Genomic DNA, 26911 nt, shown 5'->3' on the forward strand with positions numbered 1-26911 from the left:
TGCCTGTGTGTGAGGTACTGTGCTGAGCACTGGGGATATAGAACTGAGGAGAAAGACAGGGTGAGTGATCGACAGGGGAAAAGGCATTGTGGGTGGTGACCGGCTTTGAAGGGCAGCAAGGTAGGAGGTCAAGTGATGGCAAGAACACAAAAGGGGATGCCTTGGCCTAGGGGCTTGGGGAAGGTCTCCTCAGGGATTCTTGTCCTGTGTGAAGAAAGGTAGCTTGCCAGGATCCAGGGTAGAAAAACCCAGGCAGAGAAACAATGGCTAACAAACTCCAAGGCCTGGAAGCTGGAGAGAACCTGGGTATTTGAGGCCCAGAAGTGTGCAGCAACAAATGAAACAGAGTCAACAAATGAGGGTGGGATGGGATCCCAATCCCAGGGAATGTCGTCAGCCCGCGTGAGAATTCTAGAATTTAATCTGAGCGCCAATGGAAGACCCAAGAAAGTTTTCTGCAGGGGAGGGACACGATCTGATTTATATTTTTAAAAGCTCTCTCAGGCTGCTGTGTGGGTCGAGGCTGGAGCAGATGCCAGGATGATGGTGGCATGATCGGGATGGTAGCAGTGGAGGTGACGGCAAGTAGCCTGGCCTGAGACGTATTTTAGAAGTAGAACTTACAAGACTTAATAGGCTCAAGGAGGGAAAGACAGCTGACTTCCACGTGAGAGGCTGGAGTAACTGTGTAGTGATGGTTAAGATGAGGGAACAGCAGGTAGGGGAGGAGGGGGCAGAACCTAGGTGCCCTCTGGACCTGTGTGGTTCAAGGCGGTCAGTGATGTACGGTGGAATGGAAAACCCAGGGCTGGGAGAAGTCACGTGGTGGGGAGAGGAAAGGGTTAGTGCAGTTAGAGAGGAACCTGGTGGGTGATCAATATTCAAAGAAGGATCCAGCCAAAAAGGCCAAGAAGGACCAGCTCATGAAGTAGGAGGAAAACAATCAGGAGAGGTTAGTGGCATGGAAGCTTAGAGGAGAAAGCTGTAAAAAGGCCAAAAACAACCACCTCAACCACCTCCACTGGGAGATCCAATGAAAGGAAAACAGAACCGGCCACTGGATTTGGCAAGAAAGCAGCAAGATACAGCAAGAAAAGAACAGCCTCCATGGGGAACAGGATGAAGGACTGAGTGCGTAGGGCTAAGCAGAAAGAGGCAGAAGAGAGGGATGTGGCAGAAGCTAGAAGGGAGTCTGCACTGAGGGAGAACTTGCTTTTCAGGATGGGTGACGGAGCCTTCTGCAGGCCAACAGGCAGAAATTCAGGACACAGAAGACAAGAGATGGTTGCAGGAATGTGCAAGAAGCAATGGGACCCAAAATACAAGTGAAAGGAGTCAGGGTGAGGAGCACCAACAGCTCCACTTTCCCTGGAGGGGACACAATCCAGGTGCAGATGGCTGGAGGACTTGGTGGGGACAGACAAGGCAGTTCCCTCCTGCCTGCTCGACTTTCACAGGGAAGTATGAGGTCAAGGCAGTAACTGAAAAGGGAAAGTGGGGGGTGGGGGTGGGGCACAGCTGTGGCGGGATTGCTGGGCAGGCTGACTGCCTGTTTAAGATCTGAGGTGAGAAATTTAAAGTGACACCTTGGTCACTTTATGAGTGCCACTGTGGTATGACTTCTTTCAGAACTGTTCAGTTGCTGAGGTGCGGCTGGGTCAGCCACTGGATGCAGCAGGCATTAAAGAGGTAGTTGGGTTCAGCAGAGGGGAGGTTCTGCCATTCCAGCAGGGTCTGAAGCCATTACCAGAGGACCGGTCTATTTTATACATTTTATACATCTCAACAACATAGACCAAATTTAAAGGGAGGAAGAAAAAGGATTTTTTGATTCAGTAGCCAATAACAGGAAGACCCATCACTTAAACAAAGAATTTATTTTCAGGACTAACATTTAACTGTGGATTGAAATTTAATATAATTTAATTCACATATAAAGACAACTCTGGACACTATCTGGCTATGATGTGGCCTGGGGTTAGGTGGACTGAGGCCACGACACACTCAGGCCTGAGCAGAGACCAACTTGCTCATGCCAGAGAAGTACGATTTCTCTCGTTCACTCATCACTTCAAAATGCAGTGGCCTCCTGCAGAAGTTGCACTCAGCTGAAGAATGTGGCTTGAGTTCCAGCCCGACTCGCTTCCATGTGGCCAGCAGATTCTCTGCGAGAAGAAACAGTTTTACAAAATTAAAGGGAGTATCTACCCAAGAGAAATGAAAATATATGCCCATGCATGGCGGCTGGCCCAGTGGTGTAGCAGTTGGGGTCCTGTGTTCCGCTTTGGTGGCCCAGGGTTTACCAGTTTGGATCCTGGGCGTGGACTGACACACTGCTTGTCAAGCCATGCTGTGGCAGGCGTCCCACATATAAAGTAGAGGAAGATGGGCACGGCTGTTAGCTCAGGGCCAGTCTTCCTCAGCAAAAAGAGGATTGGTGGAGGATGTTAGTTCAGGTGTAATCTTCCTCAAAAAATAAAAATAAAAAGTTGAAAATATATGCCCATGTAAAACTTGAACACAAATGTTCATAGCAGCATTATTTTCATAATAATCAAAAAGTGGAAACAACCTATATGTCCATCAATTGATGGATAAACAAAGTGTGGTATATCCATACCAAGGAAGATTATTTGGTAATAAAAAGAAATAAAGCTCTGATTCATGTGACAGCAGGGATGAACCTTAAGAACACCGTGCTGTGAAAGAAGCCAGGCACAAAGGACCAGATATGGTATGCTTCCACATGAAATCCAAGTACAGCCAAGCCCACAGAGACAGAAAGTGGATCAGTGGTGGACAGGGACCGGGGAAGCGGTGATGAGGAGTGGCTGCTAACAGGTATGGGGTTTCTCTTTGGGGTGATGAAAATGTCCTAGAATCAGATAGTGCTGACGACTGCACAACATTAAGATGTCCTTAAAAACCAAAGAATTGTATACTTTAAGAGGGTGGAATTTGTAATATGTGAATTATCTTTCAATAAGGCTGTTATAAAAATAAATAAGGAGAAATCAAACCCAACTCTGGCTTTCTTTTACATGTCTTCAGGGAAGATGCTGTTCCAGCATCACTCCACTACGCCGAAACTGAGCATTCCTAGCAGAACAGCCCTAAAGCCTGTAAGGAGGGGAACCTCCTCAGGGACTCAGGAAGGCAATGCACCTTTCGGGCAGAGGCAACCTGTGGCTAAAAGCAGCCCCTCAGTCTCTGCCTTCACGCGGGACACGGGGAATGGTGGACTGGGTTGCACAGAACTGTAAACAGTCTAAAATACTGAACAATTACTCCTATCAGAAGGGGTCAGGTGTGGGGCTGGTTGAGGACCACACAACGTCGGGGAATAGAGAGAAGTGCAAAGCCAAACTCTGGAGGGCCAGGGCAGAGTCAAGGCTTCAGAGGCCTTCTCTTCTCCTCTGCAACAGCCGTTACTGTGCATCCTTCAAGTCATCCCGACGAGGGGGCACTGGAAATGATGGGTGGATTAGCAGGCTTCCTCAGAGCTTCCAAAACGACTCTGCATCCTCCCAAAGTGAATCAAGCAACTTAATGTCTTTTACAGTTTTGTACCATCTGAGAGCATTCTTAATTACTTGGAAAAAGAAGAAACAAATCAGAATGCCTCTGAAGGGCTTCAATTATAAAGAATGCAAAGACAGCTTTATGTAACTCTCCAATGGGGCACCAGCAACTCTCTGGTACTCACCAAGGAAGTAGTTCATCATCTGCGGCGTGTGGTGAGGGGTGGGGGCAATCCGAAGGAGCTCCTCTCCCCGGGGCACCGTGGGGTAATTGATTGCTTGGACATAGATGTTATGTCTGCTCATGAGTTCATCACAGACTTCCGTGTTTTTAGCAGCATCTGCAACCTGCGTTCGATGGTAACAGAAGGCAAGGTCAGAACATGATGGACTACCTGAGTGGGGACTCTAAGGAGCAGAGCGCCCATGAGGCTGAGGTCAGGCTCGAGCAGCAGATGGCAAGCCCGGGGAGAGGTAAAGCACTGCCCACACACCTGCAACTTAAGGGGTCCGGTACTGTTCAGTACAGACCAGAGAACTGAAACCGTATTAGAAGTAAATTTCACATTGATCTCCCTCCCAGGCTTCCATGGGGAAAGCGGGTGGTTCTGTGACCCCAGCTCACATCAGCTGGTCCCCACACCCAGGGTGTGTATAGCTGGGGATGAAGGCAGCTATGGTTATACAAGCTATATTAATTATACTAATTCAACTGTGACACCAACAAAGCTACTGTTTGTAGTGGGAAGGGCAAGACCTATTTCGAAATTAACTGAATACAAAGCCATACTTCAAAGCTAGCCAAGCTCAGCTTTCCAGAGCTTTCCAGATACAAGCTCTGTGTTTACCATTAAGGCCAGTGCTCTTGAGAAGGAACCTCTGTTACAGCCTGCTGGGTTCAAAGACTTCATTTCTCACTGGGAAGTCAGCCAAAGGTGGAAACACAGCAGAGGGGCACTGGCTACAGCCCACTGCCCCGGCAGTCACCCTGCCCCAGCCCAACTTCAGAAAGGCATGAACAAGAATATCTCACATCACATGTGAAGGCACAGCCCCCTGGAAGTCCAATCACAGACAGGTCATTACCCGGACAGGGATGATGTGACTGGGGCAGTGGACGACTGGGAGGCCGGCGTCCATCAGCATCTGCCTCATGAGCTTGACATTGCGCTGGTGCTGGCGGCGAAGCGCCCGGCCCTCGGCGCTCTTCAGGATCCGCACAGACTCCAGGGCTCCGGCCAGCAGCATGGGCGGCAGGGAGGTGGTGAAGATGAAGCCAGCCGCATAGGACCGTACAGTGTCGATCAGGGAACTCGTGCTGGCAATGTACCCTCCAACACAGCCAAAGGCTTTGCCTGGGAGGAGACAGCCTCATTTATTACAGCAACAGCCCCTAAATGTGCCCAGAAAGGTGCTGCAGAGCCTCAGAGCACTTACTTTTCTCTTTATTGTCCTAATTTGCCCTAAGACTGAATGAAGAAGAGGGATGGCCACCCATTTCTGGAAGAGAAAAAGCTGAGGAGGTATGAAAGGATCTTGCCCAAAGTCACATGGCCAAGCTGGTGTCTGACCAAGATCAAAATGAGGTCTCCAGGGGCCAGCCTGGTGGTGCAGCAGTTAAGTGCACACGTTCTGCTTCGACGGCCCGGGGTTCACCAGTTCGGATCCCGGGTGCAGACAAGGCACTGCTTGGCAAGCCAGGCTGTGGTAGGCATCCCACATATAAAATAGAGGAGGATAGGCATGGATGTTAGTTCAGGGCCAGTCTTCCTCAGGACAAAAAAAGAGAGGAAGAGTGGCAGCAGTTAGCTCAGGGCTAATCTTCCTCAAAAAAAAAAAAGAGATCTCCAGACCAGGCCTGGCACAGAGTGACTGGTCCCAGTGTGCCTAAATATCAAGCTGCTGCCTCTCTTTCCACCCAGGCTAGCTGCTCTGCCACCAGGCAAGGTGCCACCTCGTGAGTTCTGTGCTGGGCATGCTCTCTGGGACAGGATGTGAGCTGTGGTGCTTGCACTGTCCTCTCACCATAAGCACTACTCTCGAGGCTGGAATGTAACCCAGCTAAGACATTAACTGTTTTGGTCTGACCGGTATTATTTCCTATTTAAGAAAACACAAAACTCTGACAAGTAGCATTTGCTAGATAAATATGAAAACTCAGAACCTGTTAGGGTTGATTTAGGGCCAGCCTCATGTTTCAATTCTCTGTAAGTCCCTTTGTATAATCTGTATCTCAGGTTTCAGGATTAACGACGCCAGAACAGTACTCCTAGAGCTTAACATTATGTTCTGTCATTAACATTCTCACTTGACGCCCATGCAGGGCTGGGCTGGTGTAAGTTCTCACAGTGGAAAATTCCTGTCTCCAGCCTTTTCCATCTCACAATGACCATACCTTCAAAGAGCCCACGTCACGAGCGCTCTTTAAAAGAAAAGGGCCGCTGGAATCAGGACACACGGACAAATGCCTTTCTCCTGGGGGGGTCCCGCCCAGTGAACCCCCAGGCTCTCCTGGTCTGCACGAGGTTCTCACGCCCCTCAACAATGCTGAAGGATGCTCTTTCTTCCCTGCCTTTCCTTTACCATGTGCAGGCTGTAAACTGGCATTTTAAACTAACTGCTACATGGGTCTCCAACTGCCTAACTTTCGAAATCCTAAAATTTGTACAATCTACATTTTCATCTCTTTAGAGTTCTCATGGGTAAAGAAAATGTCTATAGCAATTGTTTGCACACAATTCATTTATCTTCTCCACAAAAAGTGGGGCAGGTCCAATTGCTATCTCCATTATACTGATGAGGAAACTGAGGCACAGAGAGGTTAACTACCAATCCTAGGTCAGACAGGTTATGCGGACAGGATTTACACCAGCAGGCAGCATGGCCTCAGAGCTGGGCTCTATGAGACACTGCCTCTCCACTAGGAGGAACAGGGGAAATACGAAGTAGCCAGGGTGAACAGGAATGGTTCCCGTGTGGTAGGCACAGAGCTTAGTGCATCAGAACGCCTGGACCTGCAAGTCCTACCAACCGCTCTAGGACAAAAGCACTAGAATTCTTTTTTTTACTATAAGGGAACAATCTGAGCCCCTGAGTAAGGACTACTGCCATGGCATGTAGCTGGAGCCACAACTATGTTTGGAATGAGCTCAGATTGCAACAAATGGTACTTCTGCCATGCTAGGCTGTGAGATTTATTTTGATCTGGACCATGCCTCCATGACTCAAGGGACTCTGCTAAGCTGGGCCACCACTCACTGAGAAAATAAAAACACACCCAAAAAAGTGGCCCAGGCTTCATATGCTACCACACTGTCTCCTCGCTTCATCCCAGTTAGACCCATTGGTCCTTGGCCTTGTCAGGATAATGTAATTTTAATGTAGATTACACAACACGCAGCACATACATACCAAGTGTTCCAGAAATGATGTCCATTTTGGGCATAACTCCATCTCGATCGCCAATCCCTCCGCCTCGAGCTCCATATAGTCCCACTGCATGGACCTCATCCACGAAAGTGATTGCTCCAAACTCATGGGCCACATCGCACAGCTCTTCCAGTGGGCACACTGCCCCTGAGGAAAGACCACAGACTGCTCTGAAGAGCTTGCCATTTCAAAAATTTCTGTTTTGTTAAGAGTCAGAACAAAATAACTTACTTTTTAAGGTATCTTTTTTTTTTTGAGGAAGATTAGCCCTGAGCTAATATCTGCTCCAATCCTCCTCTCTTTGCTAAGGAAGACTGGCCCTGAGCTAACATCCGTGCCCATCTTCCTCTACTTTATATGTGGGACGCCTGCCACAGCATGGCCTGCCAAGTGGTGCCATATCCGCACCCGGGATCCGAACCGGTGAACCCTGGGCCACCAAAGCGGAATGTGCGCACTTAAGTGCTATGCCACTGGGCCAGCCCTAAGGTATCATTTTTAATATCGGGAAAACAATGAACTTTCCCCAGTTTCTAGGTTATCTTGGGGTCTCAGAGCCTACTAAAAGTCAGAGTAGAAAATGTACATTTACCCAAATTTACACAATGTCCATCAGTTACAATATCCTGGCAGAGAGTGAAAAGAAATTGCAAAAACAAAATAAACACACTTTTAAAAGGTTCATGCCTAGCTCTTCATTTAAGGTTTCAGACTGGCCTCTGTTTAGACTTACCATCCATTGAGTGAACAGTTTCAAATGCAACAATCTTGGGGACCGAGGGGTCAGACCTCTGCAGCAGCTCTCTGAGGTGGCTGACATCATTGTGGCGGAAGATGTACTTTGGCACACGGCTATTCCGAATCCCCTGGATCATGGAGGCATGGTTCCCAGAATCGGAGTAAATCTCACAGCCTAACGCGACAAAAATGCTATTTATTCCCATCTGCACCAAAGACAAATTATTTCCTAGACAGTCGAAAACTCAGACTTTGCCCTAAAAATGCTGCTTCTGCCCAGTAGAAAAACGATACTATGTGCCAGTTTTTTCCTGGCAAACAACTAACCAATGCTTCTCTTTTGAGAAGACTCACAGGTGTAGAATAACCTTGTGGCAGGCAATTAATCAGCTTTTAAATCTGGCTGCCTCACTCCAAACTCAATCAAAAGACAATTACAAATGACTGAAGATTTCTCCAAAGGATTTTCTTAGAATACAAAGCACGCTGAAGCAACTGGCTTAAGGAAAAGCCCTCCAAATCTGATGCTTCATGGGTATCACATCTACAGGGACTTACGATGTGCAGTCAGCACTTCCTGCTCAATTCAAGAACAACTGCTCCCAGATACTATCATTGCTCTTTTTTTTTTTAAAGATTTTATTTTTTTCCTTTTTCTCCCCAAAGCCCCCCCCCGGTACATAGTTGCATATTTTTAGTTGTGGGTCCTTCTAGTTGTGGCATGTGGGATGCCACCTCAACATGGCTTGGCGAGTGGTGCCATGTCCGTGCCCAGGATCTGAATGGCGAAACCCCGGGCCGCTGAAGTGGAGCGCGGGAACTTAAGCACTTGGCCACGGGGCCAGCCCCTATCATTGCTCTTAATTGAGTGTTTTTGGTGAGCCTTCTTTGTTACCAATATTCCTGTTATTACTGAGAAACTCAAAACCTCTAAGACACCCACCACAGGCTTCCTTACCTGGCATCATCTTGGCCAGAGTGAAGAGGGTCGAGTCGTTGGCCACAAAGCATGAGGAAAACAGGAGTGCTGCATCTTTCCCATGGAGGTCCGCCAGCTCCTGCTCCAGGTCCACGTGGAACTTACTGGTCCCAGAGATATTTCTAGTACCACCTGCTCCAGCACCATGTTGTTTTAAGGTGTCCCTTTAAAAAACAAAAAAAAAGGCATGTAGAAAATAAATCTCATGGTTCTGAAGACTGTGAATCATTCCTCTCTCCAGGATCTAGGAGACTAAAACTGATGTTGATCTAGCAACTCTCTCACCATGAAACCTGGAGCCAGAAGTTTCACCAACTTCATCTTTAGACTAGGTAGGAGAAGGTCTCAAAACTAGGGTGATGATCTCTCCGGAGATTATCAAGAACAAGTGTTCATTTAACAGTCACTAAATATTAGCTGAGTTAATTTACTAAGGCTTCTTTTCTCTGATAAACATTACTTTCTCCAATAACACGGTAACTGTCTCTAGAGGGACATCTTGGATGGTGGTTACCTAAACCTAAACCTAAACCGGTCTACAAAACCAGTCACATGTCACGATGTATCTATCACTAAACTTCAGATGGGGCTCTTTTTGGCAAGCCTCCTGGGAGTCTGGCAAGCACCTCTCCTCTCAAGCGTCCCTAGCCATGGCAAACCTACTAAAGGACATGAATGATGTCTTTTTCATGTAGTTTTTCTCCGGTGCTACTAGATTCGTATTTTTCCATCTGCAGCCATAAGCAAGGACATCTCTGTGCAAGACTGCTTGGTGTTAAAGGCACACTCACTTGTGTAGTGGTAGGAAGTGAACTGACACACAGTCAACAAGCCCATAAATTTGAACCCTCACATTCAAAAGGGCTCCACCAACTACTTGCACATTAGAAACTCTTTAAACTTAATCTATAGATTCTTTTTTTTTTTGCTGAGGAAGATTAGCCCTAAGCTGACATCTGCTGCCAATCTTCCTCTTTTTTGCTGAGGAAGACTGGCCCTGAGCTAACACCCATGTCCATCTTCCTCTACTTTATATGTGGGATGTCTGCCACAGCATGGCTTGACAACCGGTGTGTAGGTCTGCACCTGGGATCCAAACCGGTGAACTCTGGGCCACCGAAGCAGAACTTGCAAACTTAATCAGGGCACCACCAGGCCAGCCCTCTTCCTCTATTTTGTATGAGGGTCACTGCCACAGCATGGCTGACAAGTGGTATAGGTCCATGCCCAGGATCTGAATCCACGAACCTGGGCCGCTGAAGCGGAGCACACTGAACTTAACCACTATGCCATGGGGCTGGCCCCTGTAGATATTTCTAAAAGCTAAGAATAGTATTTTTCTATGGTACATTTTCAGCTGATGAATATTCCCCCCATAAAAGATCCAATCCCTGTTAATCATCAATGTCTTGCCAAATAATGTTAGTGGTATCTGAAAGCTAAGGGCTACTTACATGACTGCCCCACACACCCGTGGGTGGCGACTCATTCCTAGGTAGTCATTGCTACACCAGACCGACACCTGCTTTTTGGTGATGAGAGAGTCTGAATAGTCATCTGCCATGGGGAAGATGTGCGCCCTCCGGTTCACAGTTTTAAAAACTCGATAGGTATGGTCATTTTTTTTCTCATCAATTTTCTTCTCAAAGAAACGATCATACTGAAAAGTGGAAACAGCTACAAACAAAACAAAAATCAGTACCATCTGATGGTTAAAAAGCAGATCTGGGCTTTGGCAAAAGACCTGGGTTCCAACCCCAGCTCAGTCACTTAGTAGCAGGGAGATTCTGGGCAAGTTAAGGAAGTACTTATCTGGACAAGTTACCTGATGTCCCCATGTTGAGACTGTATGTCTCAAATGAGACCGTGTGAGTCAAGTATTTAGCATGGCGCCCAGTGTGTAGATGGCAGGTATTAAAAACAAGAAGGCAGGCTACCAACAGGATTTGTATTCACTATGGCCAAGAGCACCTACTTGCATCAAGCAAGGGACGTGGTTTTTAATCCACAATTCACCATGCAATTTTATGCTTCAATCTGATGCATATTTAAGTTCTAAACTCTATCCTGCATCAGGTAAACAATGAGACTTACATTTTGGCAAGTTATCTTGAAGAAGATGGGACACTCTTTCTGGTCTCTGCTTTTGCATGATATCCTGGAAGTTCTTTAGCAATCCACTTGGCTCCCCTCCATCAGTCTTCATGCTAATCACACTGGGGTTCGCCGAGGTTTGAGCAACCTCTGTAATAAAAGTAACAAGAGGCAAAGGGGACCAACATTCTGTTGTGAGTTCACGCTACCTTCCAGACAGATTGTCAAACATGGCTTATTGCCCAGTTCACAAGAAGCCAAACACAACCAAAGCTAGTTATAACTGAGCGTCTGAAGCTTCCCTCCTTCCCTCTTAGTTCCAGCAATGGCCAACAGCTGGTGCTATTTTGTTTTCAGAGCTACCAGTAAGCTTTAATGAACCTTAAAGACCAAAGCTTTCTAGCTGGTTGGCACTCTTTCACTACCCCACCCCACCCCTGGACCCTAATATCAATTTTCTTCACAGAAAACAATTCCAGTCATATGGATCATTGCTGCTGGTGAGGTTTTTGGGGGCTCTTGGGGGCCCGCACAGATACAGCCACTACTGGAATGAAGGTTGCCACTCACTGACCATCAGTAAGACACAAAGCTTGGGAATCCTAAGGCCATCACTTACTGCGGTAACACTGTTTTTTACCTTTTATCCCACCCAATGGCGGGAAAGAAACAAAGGGCAGTTGGTAACAGCTTACGCCTTCAGGTATTTTCAGAAATGAAGCAGCTACAATAAAAGCTGGTCACAGCCCACACACACACCAAAAAGAAAGTCCCACATTTTGCAATACAAAATGACTGTCTATCTTGATGACCTACTCCCTTGGCCCTAAAAAAGTAAAGTGTTTAAGCAATACCACCCTAATAACAGCTCATACATAAATCTGAGGGTCCAAAAGAGCTAAAGAGCCCTCTTCACTCTCCCTAACAGCTCCTGTCATCTGTTTACCTTTCCTCACGGCGTGCATTTCCTGCACATCCTCCTGAAGCTCTAGGCTAGCTTTGCGGAAGACACTGCTGCCCCTCTGGCTCATCTGGGCGGCCAGGAAAGGGCATTTGCTCGCAGTGCCCTGGCTCGTAGTAAGGGAGGGGTGTTCAGACGGAAGCTGTGTGCCATCTGGAGTCTGCTGGGATCCATCAGGAGCCTGCTGAGTCTCTGCTTTGGCAGTTTTGTCCTCTGGGGGAAACAGAAAAGCTGAAGCATCAGATCTGGTCGCACAGTGCACAAGAAAACCACCTGTGTTTTTCTCTTATTGCCACAAAGACAAACTGTACATACTTACTCTACTCCACAATCCAGACACAAGTTTATTTTTATTAGGTTCTGCTAATTTAACCGTTTTCTCATCTGCCTCACTGGAAACAATGTTCTTGTGAAGAGTTAACTGGCACAGTCCAGCAACCTCGTAAATCCCTAATATTTCTCACTTATAAATCCAAAAAGTAGTATCTTCTAGTTTCAGACAGCCAGAGTTCTTGAGTTAGATTATTTCCAGTAAATCTACTCCAACTACACTTAGCATATTTCACGAGTGGACACACTCTCAAAAGTAACTGGAAGTGTTAATACGATTTTTCTCTGCTGATATTTTCTAAACAGATTCTTAAGAAAGAAGCTTACTGTTGCTTAACATACAAACTATTGGTTTTCTTCCTAACAAAAGAAATTAGGCTAGGGGTTGGCCCAGTGGCGCAGTGTTTAAGTTCGCACGTTCCGCTTCTCGGCGGCCCAGGGTGCACTGGTTCGGATCCCGGGTGCAGAAATGGCACCGCTTGGCAAGCCATGCTGTGGTAGGCGTCCCACGTATAAAGTAGAGGAAGATGGGCACAGATGTTAGCTCAGGGCCAGCCTTCCTCAGCACAAAGAGGAGGACTGGTGGCAGATGTTAGCTCAGGGCTAATCTTCCTCAAAAAAAAAAAAAAAAAGTCTCCAAAGCTAGTAAGTACTTTGTGACTATCATTCGTGATGGTTGCATGGTGGTCTATCAAGCGGACAAGTGATATTTACTCAACTGTTCCTCTACCACTAGGGACAGAATGGTAAAAGAGGAATTGATCGTTCAGTAAAAAAAGTACCTAACTCCTGAACAATGGTAAAGAGGAAAAGAAATTGTGCAAAGGATTAAATCCTTTCTATTTAAAGAAAAAAAAATTCCTTTCTTACAAATCCACATCCAGAGAACACATCCAACAGAGCCTGTAAGGTAAATTATTCTCTAGGATTAAACAGAATCTGAAAAGCCTCATCCTCTCCTGGCAGAGCCAGACCAAAACTAAATCCAACTGTGATCTCTTTATTGAAAACAAAATTTAAGGGACCGGCCCAGTGGCAAAGCAGTTAAGTTCGCATGTTCCACTTCGGCGGCCCGGGGTTCGCCAGTTTGGATCCTGGGTGCGGACATGGCACCGCTTGGCAAACCCATGCTGTGGTAGGCGTCCCACGTATAAAGTAGACGAAGATGGGCATGGATGTTAGCTCAGGGCCAGGCTTCCTCAGCAAAAAGAGGAAGATTGGCAGCAGTTAGCTTAGGGCTAATCTTCCTCAAAAAAAAAAACAAACCTCTAAGAAACAAAAAACAAAATTTAAAAATTCATATATGGAATAAAGATACATGTTAAAAAATCACTACTTTAACAAATTCTATATGATTCCACTTAAGTGAGGTTCCTAGAGTAGTCAAATTCCCAGCGATGGAAAGTAGAATGGTATTCGCCAGGGGCGGGCGGAGGGGATGGGGCGCTAGTGTTTAAAGGGCACAGAGTTCCCGTTGGGGATGATGAAAAGAGCTCTGGAGACTGGATGGTGGTAATGGTTGCACAACAATATGAATGTACTTAATACCACGGAACTGTACACTAAAAAATGGTTGAAATGGTTTTATGTTATATGCATTTTATGACAATAAAAAAAAATTTTAAAAAGAAAAAAAATCACAGCTTTAAAACCCAAAGGCTTCCACTCAATTTTGCTGTGAACCTAAAACTGCTCTAAAAATAAAGTCTATTAATTAAAAAACAAACAAGCAATAAAACAAAGGACCAAATAGTTAACGAAGAAAAAGACGGAATGAAACACTCCAACTTTATGTGAATGAGGCACTGATGAACACTAAAAAGTTTGAGACTGACATGCAATCCAGAAACCTCTGTGGAACGCTGGCCACTGTTTCACCCTTAAAGATAGGAAAACTAAAAGTGCCCACCTTGTGGGGTCAGGATGACAATTACATGAGATAATCCATGCAAAGAGCTGAGCCTGGCACAGAGTAAGCCCCTGGGTTATCGAGACCCTCATCATCACTGGGGACTAGAACTGCTTCTAGTCTAGTAACGAATGCCAGCAGTGCCAGCCCCAACTTCACTGCTGACAACACTTACTCTCACTGGCCGGAGGGGTTTCTGTGACCTGCTGGCAGCACAGACTTGAAGTGGACACGGCCCGAGGGGCTGGTTTGGCCCCAACTTCCATCATCTTAGGACAGTTTTGGGCATAGAAGAACAGAGATTTGCCTGCCTTCTGCAAAAAGGCCTGAGGCACGCGGGATAAGAACGGGCAGCGGCGAACGACAGTCTCCATGTCCGGGAGGTACCCTGATCCTGTAGACAGACGAGTGACATCAACGCTTGTGAACAATAAGGTAAATACCACTGCAAGGTCACTGGGTTCAGGTGTCACCTGCAATTTATAGCGGGGGTACCCTGGGATACTAACAGGTCTCACTCAGAAGGGTCTAAGGGCAGCACTGATGTGGGACTCAACTAAGGAGTTGGAACTACACTCAACCCAGGTCACCAACTTCTTCATTCCCCAACTCTATACAAAAGCACCTGCAAAGCAACTTTACCAAATTAAGTAAATACTTATGATTAATAGCCAAGGGGGTGGGACAATGAGGGACAAGTCGGGAACAGGTTTGGGAGGTCCAAAGTTCCTTGAGGAAGAGACACAGCGCAGATAAGACACCTTGGCACACACCCAGGTGAAGAAATGAGGCTAGGGAAGAAGTCACTGGCAATCATGCAAGCAGAGAGGACTCTTAGGGATCCTGACCTTCTCCTGGTCCCCACATCCCCAAACCCGAGGCAGGCATCCAGTCGGGCCCTGGGTCCCTGAGGCAAGGACCCCGAGGTCATGTCCCCACAGCTTGGTGAACTGGGCATAACCGAGAAAGCAGAGGGGCATAAAGAAGGGCAGGGGTAAGAGGCGAAGCGCCGCTGGGACTAACTGGGGAGGGGCAGGGGCTATAAAATCGAGGGCTGTCGGAAGGTGGTGATCCTGGGCAGGGGAGGTCAGAAGTTATCGGGGGGTCGAGGGCTCGAGAGTAACGGGAGGGGTATGAGAAGGGAATTCTAAAGCGGCAAGTTAAATGGGGAATGTCAGGAGGGGGCCGAGTGGGGGAAACTGAGGCGGCCAATTAGGCAAAAGGTCTGGGAGATGGACGTTGACCCCCAAGGCGGCGGTGCCCGGAGCGGTGGGGGATGGGGTCCCAACGGCCAGGGAGCGGGGCACGGGCTGGCAGGACACGCGGGGGCTTCCCTGGCCGGCGCCGCAGCGGAGCGCGGGCCCTCACCTGCGAAGGGGACTGCGGAGGCGGCGACCGGCAGCCAAGCCGAAGACTCGAATCAAACCGATGCCCTTGTCCTCGAGAAGCCTCAGGCCGTGAGCGCCGTCGTCCTAATATACAGCGGGAGGGAGCGCTGCGCATGCGCTGTGGGCTCGGGCTGCCTCCGCGCAAGCGCGCCTCCTCGCGCTCACGGAGTCGGAAGGGCGGGGCCGGGAGGCTCCCCAAACTTGGGCTCTTTGGGCCGGCTGGAACCACGGCTTTCCGGGCTCGCCTGTCGGGAGGAGGAGGGGCAAGGCTGTGGACCGACGACTTCATCCTGCGCCCCCTGGCCGCTTGCCTACTAACTGCCCTGTGCTTCAGAACCCTAGGCCCCCATTGTGGGGCATAAAAAGGGCAGTCAGAAGTGCCGCTAGGGCTAAGTGGGGGGTTAACAGGGCTGTAAAAACGGATGCTGTGGCCATAGAGGAGGGAAGGGAAGCAAGGGTTCTAGACCAGGGTTTTAAGCAGGATCCTCCCTGCCCGGAGCTTACTTTCACAACTGCGATGGGGCTTCCCAGAGGAAGTGGGGCTGGATTGCCCAAGAGTGGAGTGATCCTGGGGATGATTTACAGGGGCCTGGAATGGGGGACCTTGGAGAGAGGAGGAGGAGCAGAAGTGGTAGGAGACCCAGCTGTGGCGCTTTCTGGTACTGGATGATGCAGAGAAGGTAGGGAAGGAAAAGGACTGGCTGGAACCAACCCACACCACTCCACAGCTCTGAGGACCTGGGGGTGGGGAGGGTGGAAGCACAGGGCCTGACACACAGTTAGGGTTTGACACATATTAGTTATTATTTTTATTTTCCATTGTGGACTGTCCGAAGTCCCTTGCTGGCCATCCTGGGCACCAGCTGAGTGGCTCAGGATTCCATCCCAAAGTTCAGAGTTGGGATGTGCCTCCTTTGAGTCTCCCCCAGACCACACCTGCAGAGTAGAGCTTGGCAATCCCCTCTCAGGAACGCCAGCCTGGCCTCCTTCCTCCAAACCCTTCCCAGCTTAACTTAGGCTGGGTTGGGCTGGGCCTGTGCCAGGCTCAGAGCTGCCCTCCTCCACTCTTGGGGAAAGGGCCATTCAGATTGCTTCTTCCTCAGCTGGGCATTAATAAGGGACAAAGTCCAGAGTGCTGGTGACCAAGGCGCATCCAAGTCCTTCCCAGTTCTCTCTCTGAGTCTCCAGCCAGCTGCAAGGCAGGTGAAGTGAGTCTCCACCCGCAGAGGAGGCACCTGGGTGCAGAGTGGCCCTGGGACTAGTCCACGGGCCCAGGATGAGGGTTTTGGCATGGGAGTCCAAAGCCCAGCTCTGCCCCATCCTGCTGAGGGGCCCTGGGCAGTGCCCATCAACCAGAGAGGAGGCAAGAGAAAAAGTCAACACTTGGACTCATTCCCTAATGCAGCTAGAAGTGGAAATGGGTAAAGAAGGTGTTGAGTGCTTTGCCAATCTCTAGGCCTCACTTTCCTTATCTGGGCAATGGGATCCTAATCCCTGTTCTGCTTGCCTCACAGGGCTGTTTGAGTGATCAGAGGCAAAGCAGAGGCAGAAAGAACTGGACACTGGAGCTGGACTTGGGTTCTAACCCCAGCCCTGAATTGTACTTGGTCTTGAGCAGGCTGCAACCTCTCTGAGGCTAGATTTCCTCCTTGTGAAGCTCTCCCAGCCCTGCCACTTGTGGTTGGCTGGAGGGTCACGTGAAGTCATGGATTTCAGAGGCTTATTGTTTAAACCAAGTCTCCAGGCCTCTGGGAGTTTCCTGTTTAATAGAGGGAAAGGTTGGGAAACACAAAAGGTTGGGACCCACATGGAAAGTGAAATAGAATGTTGTAAACAATTCCAGATGGAGGAGGAGGCTATTACTCCAAGAGGCACTAAGGAGGGGGATCCCAACCACCAGGGAAGCTTCCAGAAGAGAGATGCTGGCTGGAAGGGTGGTTCTACGTGGGAATGGGAGACTGGTGGGTGCAGCCTTGAGAGGGAAAGGCCCAGGTCTGTCGTGTGGGGCAGTGTGAGTCAGTCTGAATAGCTGGGCTGCAGGGGTGTGGCTAAGAGTGGGGCCAGGAGGTTAGACCAGAAAGGCCATAAAAGAGCCACAGAGATTGCCAGTGTCAGGGCTCAGAGAACCACCACTCAGGCGCTGTCAAAATGCATATTCCTGGGCCACACCCCTTTGATTCTGACCCAGGAATATGCATTTTAACCAGGCCTCCCTCCTGGTAACGCAGAGGTGGGATATCTTGGGGCCACATTTTGGGAAATGCTGCCTGAGTGGTTTCCAGTCTGAGACCTTGAAGGGCAACTGCTAAAGCCATGAGTTCTAAGTCTGGCTCTGTCACTTTCTGACTCTGGGATCTTGAGCAAATAACCTCGTGCCCTAAGCTGCAGTTTTTGCATCTTCCTCAGTGATGAGTCTGGGTGGACCCCATTCTGGGAGAGCTGTGATCCCTCTCCTGGGTTCAGCCTTCTTCCTCCCCTCTCCCTCCTCCCTTCTTTTTCCTTCCTTCCCTTCATCCCTGCCCCCCTTTTCTCTCCTTCACTCCTGTCTTGCCTCTCCCCTCAGAGCTGCAGTCCAAACTCATCTTATCACCCTGGCCCTGGCAGGGGAACCCAAGCTGCTGGAGTTCAGGCAAGGCCAGGCCCCATTCTGGGGATGACGCTGGGGCCTGGCCTCCCCCGCTTCCTCACTCCCCCCTGGTCTGCGTCATCATTACCGTCAGGGGCTGCTGCACACAGCACAAGCCCAGTATTCAAGGCAGAGGAAAAATGTCAACCCCAGCCCCAGAATTCATCCTTTCCCACTCTGGGCCCCAGGAGCTATTTTTAGCAGTGCCCCTCTGTGAGGGTCAAGTAGCCAACGGACCTTCAGCAAGTTTCCTGCTTTCCTCTGGGCCTCAGTTTCCATATCTGTCAGCCAGGCAAGAAATCCTGCCAGCTTTCCCTCAAGGAGACCGACATGGACATGGGACAGTTTTGAAGGTGGACAAAACCTCCATCCTGGGCTGCTAATGCTCAGTGTGGCTTTGGCCTTGGGCCAGCGGTGCTGCTTGGGGTGTCAGTGTCTGTGTGTATAGGGGTGGGTAGGGAGCCAGCCTCGCAGAGCGGTTAGAAGTTGTGGAAACAGCTCAGGTCTGCCCTGGAGGATTGGAAAGTTGAGCTCTAGAGTTTACAGTGACAGGCCCAGGAGTTATCATAGGAATGTGGGAGTTGGGTGGAGCAGGAGGGTTCTGAGGCCCCCAACGCCTGCCTTGTGCTGGCCTTGCCTTTGGAACCCTTTCAGGCTCTGGCCCACGTGTGACCCCAGTTGCAGAGCAAAGGGTGGGCTCTGATTGGTTAGGGGAGAAAGGGGCTAGAGTGGAGCAAAGTCATCAAATGCTCCAGGAGGCGAGCCTGGGTTGGGGTACTCAGGGAACAGCACCACCTGCCCCCAAAGAGAGCAGGAAATGCCCAAAGAGCTAACACTGTCTTCCCTTCCAGAGAGCCCCAGAGGACCCCTGACTAGCCTTCCAGCCTAGCATTCACAAACTGTGGCCCAGACATGTTCTGTTTGACCCACCCAGTACTTTTTAAAACTGTGAATTAGTTGTCAACATTTTAATCAGGGATTGCTAAATCAAAACTCAGATTTCCAGCTTCTTTTGAGGAATCAGCAGGCCTGGAGGCCCTGGGCTAGCCCAGCAAGACTTCACCATCTCTCCCTTCAGGGAGTCCCTGACCCTAAGGACATGTGATATCCAAGCAGTGATAACTGAATGCTTTGTAGGTATCTGTGTGTCTGCAGCCCCAACCCATTCTAGAACCAGGGTGACTAAGACCCAGAGAGGGGAGAGGACTTGCTCAAGGCCACACAACAAGTGAGGTTTGGCTGCAGTGTCACCCAGGTGTCCTGCTTTCTAGTCCACACACTGGGCTCTTCTGCCCTCACAGCCTCTAGAGGGAGGTCTGAGGCCGGGGGCTAGGAGAAGGCTCAGACTGGCTGTGAGGGGCTCTCTGGAAGGCACTGGCCTGGAGGTGGGGTCCCCGATGCTTGTCCTCACCCTCCCAGCCCCTGCTTGCAGATCAGGCCAGAGCAGGTCCCCTGAGGTGATGGGTGATGGGTGATGGGATAGAGCAGCCTGAGCCCGCCTCCTCTGGCTGGTGCTGGAGGCACAGTGTGAAGGAGCCTTGCTCCCTGCCCCAGGCTGCTGGGGAGACAGGCACCAGGAAAGTACCTGTTACAGGCTGTGACCAGTGTGGGCAAGGGTGCTGGGACAAAGGATAGGAGGGTGGGGGACCTACTCAGAGCTGGGACCTAGTGTCAAGGAGATGCTGCCTCAGATGGAGCAGCCAGGCTGAGGGGTTGAGGGGCCCTCAGTGAAGGCTAGAGGAGCCTGGGGTGGAGGAGGGACATTAAGAGGCCAGGGAGGAGGAGCCCAGAGGGAGAAGAAGGAGGTGTGTTGCAGAAGTGGGTGCGGGTCAGAGTCCCAGCCAACTGCTCCCAGAATTCCATTGTTATCAAGAATGTGATTATCAACCAAGGCAAGGCCTTTATTTCTCTCTGGCCCTGTAGACATTTAAAGACCTGCCTACCACATGTTCTGCTCAGATGTGAGGGACCTGGAACAAAGGAGGGGGCGGGGAGAGTGAGTGAGGCTCAGAGAAGTGGTGCTGGGTGGATTGGGGCGATAAGGAGAAGGCCAGGAAGATAATAATACAGTGAACAAGTATGGCAACAGTAACAGCTCTATCTAGATGTTTGGCCTGACTGTGATTATATTCACACCTCAGGGCCCTTTAAAGCAACCCTACAGGTCAGTGTAATGATTAGCCCCATACATGGGACAGAAGCTCAAAATGGTTAAGTATTTGCCCCAAGTCACACAGCCAGCAAGTGGAGAGCATGGCTGACCTGCTGGCCTTTTACCTTCTGGTTGGGTGCTTCACCCCAGGGAGATTCAGGAGGCTGGAAGGAATGAGGCTTGGCCTGTGTCAATGGTTTCAGGTATCAGTGGAAGCATTTCTCTAATTCTGGGTGATAGGTCCAGTTTGGGTAGGCAGATAGGAGCACCCAGCAAAGGAGCCAGCCAGCCCAACTCTTAGGGGAAGTCACCTGAATGGCCTTCGAGACCCATGTGCTGATAGACACTATGCTCCCTCTCCATCCTCTGCACCTGAGCCAGTGGCTCCGGGCCCAGCTGCACAGCACCAGGGCCCCCAGCCTGGCAGAGGCCACCTTCTGCCCTCCTCTTCTCTCTCCTTGGAGGCCCCTGGAAGGAGGAAAGGGGGCCCTGGGGCCTGTAGGTTTTCTGCTCTACACTTCAGAACTTGTCTCCAGTGGTGGGGAACAACACTCCTCTCTGCCTCCTCTCCTAGTTCCCACAGCCACTCCATCCATTTTCATTACCAATAGTAATTCTGTCGTAACAGCTACTGCCTTACTGAATTCTGTCTCTACCATAGGCACCGTCTCAGACACATCTGTGCGTTTTCCTATCTAATTCTCACACGCACCCTGTGAAGCAGCTTTCCCCAGCCTCATTCTCAGTGAGTGGCAGTGGACTCTTGCTTGTGTTCAACTCCCAGCTCTATCTACTGTGTGCTCCATGGCCTTAAGCAGTTGGCAGCCTCTCTGAACTTCAATTTCCTAATGCACAAGAAGGGAATAGTACTGTCTGTGATGGTTAAACGTTATGCGTCAACTTGGCTAGGCCATGGTGCCCATTGTTTGGTTAAATACTTGTCCAGATGTTGTTGTGAAGGTATTTTGTACGTGGGATTAACATCTACAATCAGTTGACTTGAAGTAAGGGAGATTATCCTTGATTGTGTGGGTGAGCCTCATGCAATCAGCTGAAGGCTTTAAGAGCAAGGTTTCCTGAAGGAGGACTTCTGCTGCAAGCTGTGACACAGAAATCCTGCCTGAGTCTCTAGCCTCCCAGCCTGCCCTACAAATTTCAGATTTGCCAGCCTCCACAGTCATGTAAGGCCAATTCCTTAACAGAAAATAAAGCGCGCTCTCTCTCTCCTGTACTGGCATGTATGTACATCTTATTGGTTCTATTTCTCCAGACATCCCTGGCTGATATGCTTTCTATGGCCATGGTTGATGTGAGGACTCACTGAGACACTGCCTCTGTGCTTGGGGAAGGGACCAGCCCCTGGAAATGGCATGCAGTTGGTGTTAGCTGATGGCTATGGATGAGGGGACTGAGGCTTGGAAGAGTGACTTGTCCGAAGTTTCAGAGCTGGAGTCAGGATTTGAGTCAGGGCTGCCTTCTCACCTCTCTCAGTGTGTCCTTGTCCTGTACCTACCTCCTTGCCGAGACCCTTAGGTCAAGGTCCCCAAGGGGCCACTGGTGACTCCCTCTCTTCAGGGGCTCCCTTCGGGTTTAATTAAAGCCCTCGGGCCCTGGTGGGGGAGGTGAAACCAGAGGCACTGTTGGGACCTTGGCTGGTACTGAGTTAATAGGTTCTTGTGCAAGACTAGCAAGCTTGTGACACCAGTATTCACCAGCCCTAGAACTATCTTAACCCTGCTTTGGTCTTTAGGAGTTGTTATGAGTGAAATCAGCCAGGAGTGATGGCTGAATAACTACCCCTTCACCTTGGGGAAGCCTCCTCAGCCCCACTCCCACCCTTCGGAGCTAGCAAGCTAGCAGCAGCACAGAGGCTGCAGGGGTCAGATACGGGAGGGCAGTGGGTGCCCTTGGCCCCCCTGGCCTGAGGGGCAGCCATATCTCAACTCCGGCCATTGTCATCCCCAGGAGTACAGCCAATTGTGGGCAGGCTTTCTTCTCATTTTTCAAGAAAGTCTCCAGATTTTTATGTGAGCACTTTGAATTCTTATTGTTTTTTTAATAACAAAAACTTATTTATTTATTTATTTAGTTTTTGAGGAAGATTAGCCCTGAGCTAACTGCTGCCAATCCTCCTCTTTTTGCTGAGGAAGACTGGCCCTGAGATAACATCTGTGCCCATCTTCCCCTGCTTTATATGTGGGACACCTACCACAGCATGGCTTCCCAAGCAGTGCTATGTCCACACCCGGGATCCGAACCAGCAAGCCCCGGGCCGCAGAAGCGGAACGTGAATACTTAACCGCTGTGCCACCGGGCCAGCCCCAAACTTATTTATTTGAATAGATAATATTTGTATATGGTAAAAATGCAAATAGTATGACAGGGCATACAGAGAAATTCCCCTTATCTGGTTCTTTCCCCAGACACAATGACTGGTCCTAAGTTTTCATGGGTCTTATCAGACAGATCCCACTCATTCATTCAACATTTATGAGTTGATCGCCTACTACATGTCCAGCACTGTACTTGTAAAACATACTCCTCTTTGTTTGCTCCTTGCTCCATGTACTTAATCCTATAGTTTGGAGAGGGCCACATAAGTGAACAGAAAGTGCTCATCCTTTTTTACAGCTGCATACTACTATGCTGCACTGACACTCATGGTTTACTCACCTAGCCCCTTACCGGTTATTGGATGGTTTCCAATAGATTGCTTCTGGAAACATCCTTGAACATACTTCCTCATATGGGGTGAGGACTTTTGTGGGATATTTAGTAATGAAATCATTAGGTCGAAGGTCAAAAGCTTTGATTCCAACTTTTGCTTCTTCTCTCCCATTGAATTGCATGTTTTCTTATAAGCAGCCTCAGATCCTTGATGGAATGAGATAGCTTTCAGGAAATGGATAAATAGCTTTATTCATTCAGCAAATACTTATTGTGCACTTACTGGTTTTTTGGGTTTTTTTTTTTTGAGGAAGATCAGCCTTGAGCTAACATCTGCTGCCAATCCTCCTCTTTTTGCTGAGGAAGACTGGCCCTAAGCTAACATCTGTGCCCTTCTTCCTCTACTTCACATGTGGGACACCTACCACAGCATGCCTTGCCATAAAGTGCCATCTCCATACCCGGGATCCAAAGCGGTGAACCCTGGGCTGCTGAAGCGGAACATGCTCACTTAACCGCTGCACCACCGGGCTGGCCCATGTGCACTTACTGTTTACCAGGCATTGAACTAGGTTCTGGGATGGCAACTGTGAACAAGGCAAATGTAGTCCCGTTCTCATGGAGTGGATAGTCTAGTGGGGGAGACGTATAGTAAATACGAGCCGATCTGAACACACAATCACCTGAGACAGGAACAGAGCCTGCTTTATTTGGGGGCTTGGAGAAGCCTCCTGAGGGTGGGACACTCAAGGTGAGTCCTGAAGGATGAGACGGAGCCAACCAGGCGATGACTGGGGTGGAGCAGGCCAGGCTAGGGAAAGCCATGCTCCTGGTTGCCTCCAGATCTGGCCACTACACTTTGTAATATGGGAAATTGGAACTATCACCCATCATGCCCAGTACCAAGGAGACATTTAGATATGTCTCATTATATTTATATTGTTATGACTAAAATACAAGCAAGGAGGCATGGGCAAGAAGTTGGGGGAAGGGAGCAGCACTTGGAAGATGGGCTCCAGGCTCTCTAGGCCTTTGAGGACCTTGAGGACGAGAGTGGAGAGGAGCTGGAGGGCCTCCCAGCCCCCCAATCCTCACTGAAGTCCCAGAGGCTGGTACAGCTGGTGGGAAGGGGCACAAGGGGCAGCAAAGGCATTCTGGGCCCAACTGAGGGAGCCCCCGAGAGCCAGCCAAGAGATGGACCTTGTTCTGTGGGCTTTAGGATTGGGGGACAGCTCTGAAGCCTTGGGGCTCAACCCCAGCTGAGGCAGACCCAGGGCTTCAGGCAGAGTGACAGTCCCAGACCCACTCAGGGGGGCCTGGGGTTGGGGGAAGGCAGCACGACATTTACCCAACCTCCAGAGCCCATCCGGCTTGATGTAGCGGCCTGGTTGTGACACCAGCTCAGAGCTTCCCTCCAGCTAACGGCCACCATCCCACCCAGCCCCTAGGTTCCTCTTTTCTGAGCCACCCACGTTGAGGTCCGTTGGGACTTTGCCTTCAGTGATCTCACTTGAGGGGGCTGGAGGGAGTCCACAGTGCTGGTGGCTCACAGGAGGTATGCAATGAGCATTTGTTGAATGAATGAAGGAAGCAAGGAACAAATGCATGTATGCCTGAATGAATGAATGGAGTGGGTAAATAAATGAGGATTCTCTGTGGACTGTGTGTGAACACATGTGTGTGAGTGGGTTATCGGGCCCCAGAGATGGCGCCGTTTGTGGGCAGGTTGTGTCAGCAAAGAAGCAAGTGTGGAAAGCGAGAAGCAGACGGCTGATCAGCAAATAGCCCAGAGATGGGCAGCGGGATTTGAGCGAGGTCATAAAACAGGCACCTACTTGCTCGGGCATTTGTGGGAGCCTGCCCTGGGGAGATTTGTGAGTGCTACGTCCTGAGCACCGTGCCACTGCACCTCTTCTTGTCCATATATAGGCTCATACAGGCCCTACAAGGTATCCTGCAATCTTCCTCCATGCCTCCCTCTGTGCTCGCCCAGGGGCAGGCTGGCTCTGATCCCGGGCCTGGCCTGGCCTGTGGACGGGGTGTGTGGTCAGGACCCAGCTGATGCCCCACGGAGCTGAGCTGGCTTGGGGGCTGCAGGAGAGTCTATAGGGAGGTGGCAAGTATTCTCCATCCCAGGCCCTAGCCCCCTCTCCTGGTCCTTCTTCCACTGCCTCCTGTGGCCAGCACATCAGAAGATGACCAGGCCTATGCCGCAGGAGGGCTGTCACTTTATTATCTGGGTAACCACCTACATTTAGAACATAATTTTTCCACAACCTGCCCACATCTTAGCAGACAGAAAATTGCTAGCAACTCTGAAGTGACAATTCAGATTTGGGAGTACTTAGGGCCAAGTTTCTGCCAGGGCAGCCTGCTGGTCATATTCATAGGTGCACACACTAGATATGTCTCAAATTCACATGTGGTCCCAGACCCACAGGTGCCAGAGTCACTAACACTCCCTTGTGTGCAGCCACATATGCAGCGACTCTAATCATAGGGACAGCAACACACATACTAACAGCCACATGGAGCTATAAAGTCACATTGTTACAGGCAGACAAAGACAGCCACAGTGCACCATGGTTGTGACGTTGTCACACACATGTGGGCTGAGCAGCGCAGGGTCATGGGGTTGTGCACGCGGCTTTACCCATCACCTGTACTGCCATCCTCCCTCCCAAGTGTGCACCAGCTACCCGGGAGTGGCATTATCATCCCTTCCCTTCCTGCATCCCCCATGAAGTCAGGGCTATCATGAGTCCTGCTTGTTTCTCCCTCAGCCTGTGTCATCTGTGGCCATCCACTCAGAGATGCCCTGATGGCCTTGTTCACCTCTGAAAACTACCCCCTGACCAGTATGGACCCAGAGAGCTCCCTGGGGCATTACAGTCAAGCTGTGCGACTATAACAGTCCCTTCGTCTTTTGGGGCCTCAGTTTCCCCACCTGTTTAATGGGGGCATGGACCTCATGGTTCCAAGTCTCTTTTGGCACTCGTGGTGGGGACAGCTATGATCCTACAGCTGCTCTGGCATTTCCTGGGCCATGGGCTCCTTGGAGCAGAGGTCACCTGGCTCCTGAGTCTCTACTCAAACCTCATGGGCAGATGCCTCTTGCTAGTGAATGGGCCCCCAGGGAGGTTTCCTTGGAAGCAAAGGAGAGCCCAGCTCTGCCTGAGGCCTCAAAGGGGCTCCTGAGGCAGACCTGATGCCTGGCTATCTGCAAGGGCTGGAGGAGGGGCCACCCAGTTTAGAGACAGGGCGGCTGGACTGACCTCTGGGACCCACCCAAGCCTTCTACAAGCATGTCAACAAAAAGAACCTTCTAGAGAATCTGCCTCATAACTCAGTCGAAAGCTCAGGCAGGGAGAGTACTAAGCACCAGACACGGTCATTGTTCTGGGAAGGCCAAGGGGGCAGCCTTCACCCCTTCTGCTTCTTGTTTCCCATTCTCCCAGACTCCTGGGGTCCCAGGGCAGCCCAGGAGTTAGTATGTCCTCCCAGAGCTCGGGAAAGATCAGTAGGTTCATAAATCACCCAGGTGCAGTCAGGGTCACCGTGGGAAGATTTTGTAGTTTCCAAAGGGCAGCTGTGAGTGGTCACTGTGTGCTGGGCGCAGTGCAGGAGTCCAAGGAAGTAAACCAAAGGGCTTCTGAAGTAGCATTTGTCGGCGGGAAGGGTGTTTAACAGATGTTCTCTGAAAACAAACGTTCTGGGGTCAAGCAAGTTAGGAAAGCATATTACATAATTCAGCTGGGCTGAACAAAGGTGAACTGGTTTCTTGTTTGTGGGTTTTGGCAGAGTCTTTAACAGGCTGTGTGCTGCCAGAGCGCTTAGGCGTGTGGGCGGGTGGAGTCCAATAGCGCAAGTCTTATTTCCCACCCGTGCTTTCTTCTTAGAGCCTCTGCTGGGGTGGAAGCATACAAGCAATGCTGCTCGAGGGGCCCTAGAAATCCCTGGAGGGCTCTACACCCCACCCTAGGGTTCCAGATTCAGCAGGGTGCCTGAGAATCTGCATTTCTACAAGTTCTCAGCAGGTTCTGCTGCTGGGACCACATGTGGAAAACTGCTGATCGTAGAGCAGCCAGAGAGATCTTTTTAAAGCAAAAGCTGCGTG

General features: G+C 49.9%; 1 protein-coding gene across 1 annotated transcript; it reads right to left on the reverse strand.

Moving 5' to 3' along the window:
* Nucleotides 1–1858: 1858 nt before the first annotated feature.
* ALAS1 (5'-aminolevulinate synthase 1) lies at nt 1859–15461 on the reverse strand. Its single transcript, XM_046674945.1, has 11 exons — nt 15330–15461; nt 14137–14355; nt 11708–11935; nt 10762–10911; nt 10122–10344; nt 8647–8831; nt 7684–7863; nt 6933–7097; nt 4608–4876; nt 3707–3869; nt 1859–2165 (listed from the first exon to the last, which is right to left on the reverse strand). Exons 2-11 carry the CDS (start codon nt 14333–14335, stop codon nt 2005–2007), a joined length of 1923 nt encoding a protein of 640 aa, XP_046530901.1. The 5' UTR covers nt 14336–14355; nt 15330–15461; the 3' UTR covers nt 1859–2004.
* Between the last annotated feature and the right edge of the window lie 11450 nt (nt 15462–26911).

Source organism: Equus quagga, chromosome 1 (assembly GCF_021613505.1).
Source record: "Equus quagga isolate Etosha38 chromosome 1, UCLA_HA_Equagga_1.0, whole genome shotgun sequence".
Lineage (NCBI taxonomy): Eukaryota > Metazoa > Chordata > Mammalia > Perissodactyla > Equidae > Equus > Equus quagga.